This window comes from Juglans microcarpa x Juglans regia, chromosome 7S, assembly GCF_004785595.1.
Source record: "Juglans microcarpa x Juglans regia isolate MS1-56 chromosome 7S, Jm3101_v1.0, whole genome shotgun sequence".
Classification (NCBI taxonomy): domain Eukaryota; kingdom Viridiplantae; phylum Streptophyta; class Magnoliopsida; order Fagales; family Juglandaceae; genus Juglans; species Juglans microcarpa x Juglans regia.
The window spans coordinates 3,878,050-3,889,291 of NC_054607.1; the positions used below are offsets into that span (position 1 = coordinate 3,878,050).

Genomic DNA, 11,242 nt, shown 5'->3' on the forward strand with positions numbered 1-11,242 from the left:
TTTATCTATTAAATATATATTTTTAATTTCGTAAATAATTGAACACAATTCTTGCTATCTTTCTCTGCTCTAAAAAATTTTGTGAGATTTTCATCATAAAAATTACACCGAAAAAACTGGATCGAATCGGACCAAACCGAACAAGAATCGATAAGATTGAAAAAATTTCGATCTTGATGATGAATCGATTCGATTCTAAAATATGCTTAAAACTCGATTACACTCCTAATATTATTAGAGCCACTAACTCCTACATTGAAACTTTTTGAAAAAGAAAAAGAAAACTCCTACATTGAACCCTAACAACATTCCGCGAAATGAAAAACTCAACTTCCACAACCATTAAAGCTGAGAAGTCTTGGGGCGAGGACATGGAGGGAAGTACTGTAGATGAGCGTTACTCCTCGCCTATCATGAAAAACCATACTATTAAAATTAATATTTATGTTAATAATTTTAATATTTAAAATTAAAATTTTTTCATGACAAGCAAAATATACAAAATACTACGTGCGAGTAGTATTGAGATTATTTAATAATAAGGGTTAAAATATTAAAATAGAGTCACAAACGATATGATTTATCTTTAAGGATCCGTTTGTTTCGATGTAAAATATTTTTAAATATTTTTTTATTATAATTATAGTTATACTTGTTTATATGAGATTGTGGATGGACTTTTTAAAATGTCGAAAAGGAGATTGGAGTGAGTGAGACATGTTGGTACATTGAATTTTAAATTTATGAATGTTATATGAGATAGATTTGAATTAAGACTTTATACAATTTATGAATTTGATACGAACATGATACTTAATAATAATGTAAATATTGAACATAATTGATTGGATTAATAATCGAGTTATTATTAGGTTAGCTTGCAAACTTATCAATTAACTTGAATAAACTTAATTAAAGAAAAAAAAGAGAGTAATTTGCACCCATCGGTGAGAGCCCAAGGTCCCAAATGGCACCAGTGATCTTAAAAAAATAAATTTACAAATTGATACGATTTGATGTAATATGTTAAATTGTAAATTTACTTTTAGAATCTTGCTAGGGTGCCACCTGCAATTGTGCCCCCAGGCAAAATTCTCATTTTCAATTTTTTTTCATTTTTCTTATTCATATACTTTTTAAAATTTTAAAATTTTAAAAAAATATAAAAAAATAATAATCAATCTACTAATAGTCACTTCCTTAATCATTAAATAAAAAATATAAAAAAATAAAATTAAATGCATGAATGGTCAAAATAAGAGAACAAAATGAGACCCCATGGTAACATTATTCTTACTTTTATTGTAAAATAGATTTAACGTATTTGATGCCATATCAATTTATATATTTATTTTTACAAAATCTCTTGGAAGCTCTCTTTTCTTTAAATTTCCTTACACACTCTACCTCGTTATCCTAACCGCAGGATTGATCAAAATTCTTCAATCCAAATGTGTAATCTCCAATTATACCAGCTGAAGTTGCTGGTTAAGTGATTTCATATATCAACCACCTAAAACGATTTGTTGTAGCCGTAAGAAAATCTAAATGCTTACGCTCTCCAACATGCTTAGAAAAAGAAAATAAAAAGTTTCCAACATGTTAGATTCATAATATCAGAGAAAAGATAATACTACAAGTTATTTTCCTCAGCAGCATGGAATGCAATACAATTAAAGGATTGGAGTAGCTGCAACTCACACAGTACATGAAAATCTGAATAAATTTAATCATTTTTTGGTGGGGGTTATAAAAAGGGCAGGGCGCTTCTTAGATGAGCACCCATGCTCCTGCTATACAATCTTTGCTCCTTCAGAGATTGAAACAGAGGAGAAAGAATCAAGAATCTCACCCCTTTCTTATGCAACTAACTATAGTCTTAAAGCTTCTTTAAGCCCAATGCTGAAACTATTTTCCATGCCCCTCTTACCACCATTTCCTGTTTGCATCATGGCCACAAACTCATTGTAATCTATGCGTCCATCCTGCAAAATTAACAGAATCACACAAAAAAAATGTTAAAATTACACATGAAATGCATTGGAGTGTTAGAATATGGTTTAGATTCAGAGATGAGATGAGATGGTTTTAGATAGAAGATGAAAGTTGAAAAAAATATTGTTAGAATGTTAATTTTTAATATTATTATTGTTTTGAAAATTGAAAAAGTTGAATTGGAATTTGAAAATGTTGAATTGTTTATTATATTTTATACAAAATTTTGAAAAAATTATAATGATGAGATGAGATGACCTTTAACCATAGCAGCAGAGAAATGGCCCGTAGGTGAAAATTATGAACTTGAAAATTTATAATTATTTTTTTTTTGGCTTTTCTTAGCTGTTAACAATTAGGTCCATATCTCAAGCCATCCCACTATTCCAAATGCCTGATCACCATGGTAGGATGACGTTAACTTTTTAAATACAACTAGTTTTCATCTGAAAAAACCGTTCGTCAAGCCCAACCAAAATGATTTTCAAGTTTTCTCAAATGGGTTCTACCAAGTTACCAGGTTAGGCAAACTAGACCATCCATTGTTGAGTCAAAAGTTCCAAAGAAGTGGTCTATATATGCCTAGTATAAATGTGGGAGTATAATAAAAGAAAATACTCACATTGTCCTGATCAACTTCTTGGATAATTTCTTCCAGGGGAACATCTCCAATGCCAAACTCCTCGCAAGCTTTTTGAAGCTCATCAGGCGTAATATAACCACTTCCATCCTTATCAAAGTACGAAAAAGCTGCAAATAGATGATCTTCTCTCTCGATTTTGTTCAGATGCAATGTTGCAGCAATGAACTCCCCGTAATCAATGGTTCCACTGTTATCTATATCTGCCTGCAATTCAGTAACTAAGTGTATTAAAAAAATAATTCTTAATGCAGCATTATTTCCTCGTCATAAGTCAGAACACAGGATTCCCGCAAACACTCATAACCTATATTCATATTCTTACCAATAGCCCCTTGGTACAATGAGACTAGAAAGGTTTTCCAAGCAATCTACTATGTTTTGGAAGGACAAAAGAATAGTATATTGATGTCCACATATATATAATAATAGAAAGAAAATGAAACTTGTACCCCCTCAAAGTAGTAACCCTCACCCCAATCAATGCAATCATCAATGGATAAATCCTGCTTATCCAAAATAATATGGCATTACTTTAGGGGGGTAAGAATCAATCCATTTTCATTTTCATAAAGTTATGTTTTGGCAGGGGCGGGGGTAAGAATATCCCGTGTGCAGTTTATTTCAAATACAAGCATTACGACTCTGCTATTCGTCTTCAGAGGCTCTTTTTCTTCTTTTTCCAGCAATTAGCATAATATCAATTATTGCGACTTGGAGTAGCTCTAATACTTGGATCCAAATTCATCTAATACTTACCGCTTGCATTAGATCATAAATTTCAGACTCCTTAAGATTAGCTCCTACTCTTTTCATACCAGCCTTAAGTTCTTCAAAAGTGATTTGACCACTATTATCCGCATCTATCATCTTAAACATCTCTTTTAGACCAGCTATCTCTTCTTCAGATAAGCTCTCTGCAATGACCTGCAGAGAACAAAGATAGAGAGAAAAAATGTCATTCTATCTAACAGAAAATCAAACAATATATTCAATCTGTATTATGTACAAATTGCATCTGAATACATTAGTTTATGTGGCAAGGCTAACGATTGAGCTATTCAATGATCTTATATTCAAAAGCCTTCAGCTTTTCCACGGACACTTACTCTAAGAGCCAATTTCTTGAGCTTGTTCATGGCAGAAAATTGCTTCAAGCGACTTAAAACTGCAGAATCAAGAGGCTTGTCAGGAGCAACTCCATCAACTTGAACCCAAGGGTGACCTGTCAGGAATTTGAACCATAGATTAGCCACTAAAAGAAAAACCTGACCAAAACCTACATAAAGATCATAGGATGTATACATGCACAACGAATGACAATGATTCGAGACAAAAGGCAGAAGCAGATGATTTTGTCATTCTAAAGAGTTTTGAATAAAGAAGGAAAATAAAAAAGAAAGTAAGCACATTTGTTCCAAATTACATATCAAGTAACCAACAAACCAGGGTTAATCACCTCAACAACCTTTTCAAGGGTTCAGTAATTTAATGATCTAAAACAGACCTTAAAAGACAACAAAACAAATCAATAGTAGTTCTCTGTCAATATTTTGAAAAACAACTCACTTTGAATGAAAATTCTTCTCATTTATCAATCAGAATACAAAAATCAACGTTACAACAGCATCAAGGGAGCTCTCATCATTCCTTCAATGCGGTTTTAGTATATATTCATCACAGCTCACAAGAAAAAACATTAAGGGAAGCATTATAGAAAAATAATTCAGCAATTAGAACTGCATTTGCCATTATTCTAGTCCAACACTTCGCTAAAATCCAGCACAGCATTGACAGGCCAAGAAAATTGTTAGATTTCAAGGTTACTTTTGGTGCAAAAAATGAACAAAATTGTGATCTCAGAAATCAAACCATTCAAGTGATTTGCAGAGACTCAATGGCACATGTATTCCAATAGAAATAGGTCCTGCCAAAAAAAGACTCACACAAAACTTCATGTGCAGTTAGACGCCTTTTAGGATCTCGAACAAGCATTCTCTTCACTAAATCCTTTGCACTGTCGGAGATACTAGGCCATGGGTCAGATGAGAAGTCAAGATCGCCATGCAGGACCTGTTCGAATATCCCTTGCTCAGATTCTACAACATCATGGCGAGGATGGAAAAGAATGTCAGCGAAAAGGAAACAATAAACCAAAATCTGGAACATACTTAGACATACACAGACACCATAGAGTGAAGTTTCAAGGACAAGTAAATTCCGAAATTCTTACCAGCCCAAAAGGGAGGCACTCCACACAATAGAATGTAAAGAATCACCCCAGCACTCCAAACATCTGCTTCTGGACCATAACGTTTTCGCAGAACTTCTGGTGCAACATAATATGGGCTGCCAACCACATCAGAAAATTCTTCACCTAGAAGGGTACAAAACCATTGATTTCTTATTAGAAAGTCTCAAAGAAACAGAGGAAGGAGTGGTGGAACAATCAACCCAATAAGTAGCTACACATTCAACCACAAATTAAACAATAATTTGAGAAAAAAAGTTGTTGGTGAAAACATGCTTGTAGCAGTATCATTGCATCATATTTGATGCATCATAATGTGAACATGTGTTCTATTAAGATTCTGAAATTCCAACTTAGAATCTACTTATAGGTGATAAGCCTAGCACAAAGAGGAAACAAAATCTAGAACTATCATTGTCGATAAACTCCATCTAGAAATGACTGAATTTAATCTAAAATTAAAATTAGATTCAGTGAAAATAAAGTCCATCGTTTTGCAGTCTATGAACTGTCATATCCCACAGTATATATGAATCTAAAGTATTGAGTGGAAAACTAATCTTATAGTCAAGAATGTTTTAGAAAATAAGATAGCTAGAGTGATATGGACAAAACTTAGCTTCAGGTAAACAGAGCTTGTGCCCCAGATATTTGAAGCCAGCACAATATTGAAGCATAACTCCATTGACGACAAATGAATAGTGGAAAATACTCTTTTTTCCAAATATATATATATACGATTACATTACACATAAAGCATATAGCGATAATTAATACAATACTATCATGTCATCAACTAGATAAATCTTACCCAGCCATCAACTTCAGAAAAACAACAATGCAGCAATTTGAATAATTTCCAAAAGAAAGACAACCGCCAAAATATACCTGGTTTGAAGAATATTGATAGGCCAAAGTCGATGGTTTTGAGAAGTGAATCCTCCTGATTGTTGACAAAGAGAAAATTCTCAGGCTTAAGGTCACGATGCATCACTCCCAGTGAATGACAAGCTTCTACAACCCCAACTATAGTTCTAGTAAGTGCAGCTGCCTTTCTTTCTGTATAGTGCCCACGCTTAATAATCCTATCGAAAAGCTCGCCTCCTGCACATAGTTCCATCACAACATGAACCGCCACTTTATCTTCATAAGCTCCTTTAATAGATATAACGTTTGGATGCCCCTTCAGATGGTGCATTATCTGAATTTCCCTTCTCACATCCTCAATATCTTCGTCTGTTATCAACTTCCTCTTTGCAATAGATTTGCATGCATATTCTTCCCCCGTTGCCTGCTCCACACATAGAAACGTTGTCCCGAATTGCCCTTGTCCTAGTTTCTTCCCCAGACTGAAAAATTCCTTAAGATTTCCAGTTTTCGTTTTTAACACCTCGGCACGAAGCCCTGCACTAGCCACCCTCTTCATATAAGGGTTCTTCTTGGCTTTTGTGGGTTGCACTGGTTCCGATTTAGTTTCTGGTTTTGGCATTGTCACTTGTTCTGGGGGTTTGTTTTGGACCGGCAGAGGCGATCCGGGCTGATTATGTGTTTGCTCATTGATTGTTTCTCCATTGGTATGAGAAGAAACCGAGTCATCAGGCGTCCGTGTCCGCCACATTGCGGCATAAACTGATTGGACGAGACCATTACTAGCCATGCTCGGTCCGACACAAGTATTCCCCATGTAGCCTTAAACTGATTTCTTTCTAAACACCCAACTTTCAACACCAAGATCTAATCCCACTGAACGTGTTAACACAAAACATGCGAGATCAGATCGTCACAACCTGAGTGAAAATATGAAATTCAAACCCCCTGTTTTGTTCTGAACTTGACAGAGATAACAAAATCGAATCTTGAATGAATCAGCACCAACAAGAAACGGATCAAATAATGGAAGCAGCTCTCACCAACTCTTGAGAGTTCTTCGTCTCTGGCAGTTGCTGATTCCTATCTATGGAAAGATGTTAATAAATTGCACAAATGATCTAACTGTAAGATTAGTTGAACAAATACAGACAAATACGGATACGCAAAAGAAGTCAGAACCTTTCTTGATGCAAAATGAAATCCATCAATAGAAGAAAAGCCCCTAAAGTTATTGGACCTCAGAACCGGTCAGTAATCAAACAAACAAGGAAACTTCTACGAAAAACTCAAAGGTCGTCAAAATTGAAGAATTCCAACAAAAAAATAGAACTCCCAAGTGAGAACAAAAATAAAAAAAACATAAAACTAAGGAAAAGGTAAACAAAGTCGAAAAGGTGGGGAAAAAAAAAAAGTGAGAACCTCTGGTTTACCAGGTCTCTGAAACGAATATTGGAGAAGAAAAAGAAATGGCGGCCCTTGGTGGGTGTGTCTGGACTCTGTACGCAAGAGCAGGCTTTATAAATTACTTGGTTGCTGAAGACAGGTGATTCATATTTGAACCCGTAAACGCGTTCGGACGGTATAGTTCCAATCACCAGGATCTTCGGCCGACTGTCGTATTGACATAGAAATCATCTAATCCTTTTTGGGATAAAGTGGTCCTCCAAATTGGTAGGTCTATGTCTCATGAGAAATCGAAGTGTTAAATTGTTAAATCAAACTCAATTCATTTTGATATTTAAAAAAAAAATTTAATTTATTTTAATTTATTTCAAATTAATTATTGATATAATTCATTATTTTTTTAACTTCTAATAAAAAAATTTAAACTCATTAAAAGAAGAAATGATTTACTCATAAATAAATTTCATAAAAATAAACCAACAAACTAATATGGCTTGATACGGTACGTTAAATTTTAAAAGATATTTTTATTAGAAATTAAACCTAACGTATTATATAAAACTATGCCAGATATAAATTTATTTTTATAAAAAATTTTTGTGATTATAACATTTTTCGATAAACAGAAATATCCTTTGATCTCAGTCTTTATTTTTAGTTGTTATTAGCTTATAAACTTGGCTCCAATAAAAACAAAAAATAGCATTTTGGGTGCATAGGTTTTAGTTTTTTTTTTTATTGATTTCTGTGTTTTACAATAAAATGGTTTTAAATATAACTCATCTCCTCGTGACCATCAAAATACTTTATAAAGACGAGACTAAAATAACTTGACAAGTATATCAACCTCTAACGATTAAGTTATTTTCGTTCCATTTTTTTTATTAAATCCAAACAATTACTTTAGTGACAAATTTAGAACTATTGTATATTTGTTAAGTATACTAGCTTATTTTTATTCTTTTCAATTAATACTAGCTAAGGTCCCGTTTGAATAATAAAATGAGATGAGATGGTTTTAAATAAAAGTTGAAAGTCAAATAAAATATTATTATAATATTATTATTATTTTAATATTTAAAAAAAATTAAATTATTTATTATATTTTATATATAAATTTAAAAAAAAAATTATAATAATCGATGAAATGAGACGTTTCATCTCATCATTGATGCTTCAAAGTTATCATTTTTTGGTGATAATGTGAACTAAAATGTAATGAAGATGACATTACTTTAATATGGATAATGAAACATGGTAGGAATTCTCAATTGCTCATGCCGAGAAGAATAGGGGGAGTGTCCCATATAAAAACTTCATTACATTTACGGTAACTGCATTCGTTCGGAGAGAATGGATAAAACAAACAAAACAGAAATAAACAGTGAACCAATTCGGCCCCATATTCCATGACCAAGTCAAGGAAGGGGCCGCTCGATCGTATAGTCTTTGAAGTTTCGGATCTGTGACGACATGTAGGACTCACGCACGGTTTGGATAGCACGTGAGCCTATCGCACTGATTGTACGACAAAGTTTTTTAGCCTATTTTATAAGTCGGCGTTTAGATAATTGATATTGACTTCATCAAAATTATTTTTAAAATTTAATAAAAAATATATAATTATTATAAATCTAAAAACTCTCTAGCTATAACTCCACATTAAATTAACCATTGAATTCATCAAAATAATAATATAATATCATTTTTTAATATTTTTTTTCATATTTTACAATTACATTAATCATATATTAATTAATAATTTAATTTGATTCTTACATTATTATTACAAGAAGGTTAGAAATTAAACGTGAATAAAAAGACATTTGGAGAGTAAAAGTGAATAAAAAATAAATTTGATAAGTGAATAGTAATTCTTTAAATTTAAAAAAACACATTTATTTACTGTAGCTCAAAACTTCACACTTATCTTTTTGACTAATCCAATACAATTCTATTTTAATAAAATTCATCATATTTTTTATTTAGTTAGAATTTTGATAAAATTAATGTCAATGCTCTTAAATGGTGTAATGATACAGCACATACACATATTTAGTGGCCGAAAAGCAGTAGATCATGCATTTCCCGACTCGGTAAATAACACAAAAGTGAAGAAAACAAAGACAAAAAAACTTTATAAACATAGAAAGAAAAATGGGAGAGAAATTTTAGAGTGAATGTGGAAAGAAATTTTTAGAGAAAAAGGTGAAAATAAACAGTCCTCGTTTCCAATTAGCCGGAGACCGAATAGGGAAGTAATAAGGTTATTACTTATTTACTACTCATAATTTATTTTAAATTTTTTTATTATTTTCTTTAAATATTTTTTTAACACTCCTTAACCATTAAAAACAAATTAAAAAATATATAATATTACTAATAGTCATTATCTTAACCATTAAGTAAAATAAAAAATTTTAAAAAATCAAATATAAAATAAGTAGTAAATGAGTAGTAGGAGGGTAGTAATCCTATCATTTTCCTTGAATAAATGGTCAGAGCACTAGCACTAATTTTTCTATATGCATATGTAAAATCACATCTTTTAGATATTGATTTTGCATATCGAAAAAAATTTCTACAATGGATTATTAATCTTTGAGTCAAATAATTATTTTATTATTATTTATTTTTTTTCTAAAATTGTTTTTTTCTTTCGGATTTCTTTCCATTGGTGGAGAGAGAGAGAGAATAAGGAGAAAGAAATGTTTTTTGTTTTCGTTTGTATTAAGAGAGAGAAGTGGGAGGAGAGAGAAAAAAATAGTAAAATAACATTTGAAAAATGAACAGTGCATTTTTAAATTTGTAGAAATATTGTTCATACCTATGCAAATTTTTAAATATGCATAGTCTAATTTAAGATCATATTATGTAAATATGTAAATGTATATGCAGATACATAATCTAATGTTAGTGCTCTTATAATTTGATAGTTCGATGCCTCAAGAAATCTTTATAATTTGATAGTTCGATGCCTCAAAAAAATTGTGTTATGGTCACGCGGTTTTAGAAACCTGTGTTTTGGCCCTTCAGGGATCATTCTAACAAGCGGTGGACACCGCAATCTACGCCGGCCAATGCCTGCAGTTGCTACCATTTGAAATCAAAGGTACACCTTAAAACACTTAACATTCTCATTTATGCACTTTTTAACTTTTTCTTAGGTTCTTTGTCTAAAACGAAAGTAAAGTTGAGATTAAGAATAATAATGAAAGAGTAATGTTATATATAATTATAGAGTTTTTATAATCATTTTAAAAAATAGTATGATCTATTATTAAAAAATTAGTTTTATTTTTTCATATAAATCTCATATTTACTCATTTTTTTTAAAGAAATTATACGATACTTGTGTATTCTACGATTACAAATATTATTTCTTCCTCTCAAGTTATTGTTGAATTTAAGAGTCTCAACTAGGGAACATGATAGCATTTTCTTTTATTAATTTAATATTGTATGAAATATTTATAGAGACATTAATAAATATTATAAAACTGTCTTGATGAGTCTATCGTTCTCTTCTTTGATCCTAACATAATTAATTGATGTACAGTTATGATTAATGTTTTAGGTATTAATATACACTTCACGTCAAATGTCAGGCATTAGATGTAATGTGTAACCTATTGCGACAAAATTAATGACAATAGTGACTAAGACAAAAATATATAAATAAATAAAGTATTCATGGGGTGATGGGGAGTTGGGTGAAAGTGGCCCACAGCCCACTGCCCACTGCCTATATATATTTTTCTTCCCACTTTGAAGTTGAGCTTAGCATTAAAAGCCCACTACTTGCCCATCTACTAAGTCAAGTTGTACATTCTAAGGATCTGTTTAAAAATAAAAATATTTTTAAATTATTTTATTATTATTCATTATTCATTAGATTCAATGACAATAATCATTATGCAGAATTTCTTTTTTAAAAATGAAACCCACTATAAAAAGAAAAATGTTCCAACCACACTTTAAAAATGAAATCCACTATAAAAAGAAAAATGTTCCAACCACACAAATTTTATAAAGATAAACTTATAAACTAACATAAATTCATGCAATACGTCATATCTACT

At 31.5% G+C, this 11,242-nt stretch overlaps 1 protein-coding gene across 5 annotated transcripts; it reads right to left on the reverse strand.

Annotated features, from left to right (window-relative positions):
* Positions 1 to 1,591: 1,591 nt before the first annotated feature.
* On the reverse strand, positions 1,592 to 7,390 carry LOC121240720 (calcium-dependent protein kinase 1-like). Of its 5 annotated transcripts, none has more exons than XM_041138234.1 (9): positions 7,176 to 7,390; positions 6,797 to 6,840; positions 5,775 to 6,635; positions 4,869 to 5,012; positions 4,582 to 4,734; positions 3,745 to 3,860; positions 3,395 to 3,562; positions 2,618 to 2,842; positions 1,592 to 1,985 (listed from the first exon to the last, which is right to left on the reverse strand). In XM_041138234.1, exons 3-9 carry the CDS (start codon positions 6,568 to 6,570, stop codon positions 1,872 to 1,874), a joined length of 1,716 nt encoding a protein of 571 aa, XP_040994168.1. In that variant the 5' UTR covers positions 6,571 to 6,635; positions 6,797 to 6,840; positions 7,176 to 7,390; the 3' UTR covers positions 1,592 to 1,871. The 5 variants fall into 5 exon arrangements, with proteins under 5 accessions (XP_040994168.1, XP_040994166.1, XP_040994170.1 ...); XM_041138232.1 differs by having other exon boundaries at positions 6,936 to 7,390; XM_041138236.1 differs by lacking the exon at positions 6,797 to 6,840 and having other exon boundaries at positions 7,187 to 7,390.
* Between the last annotated feature and the right edge of the window lie 3,852 nt (positions 7,391 to 11,242).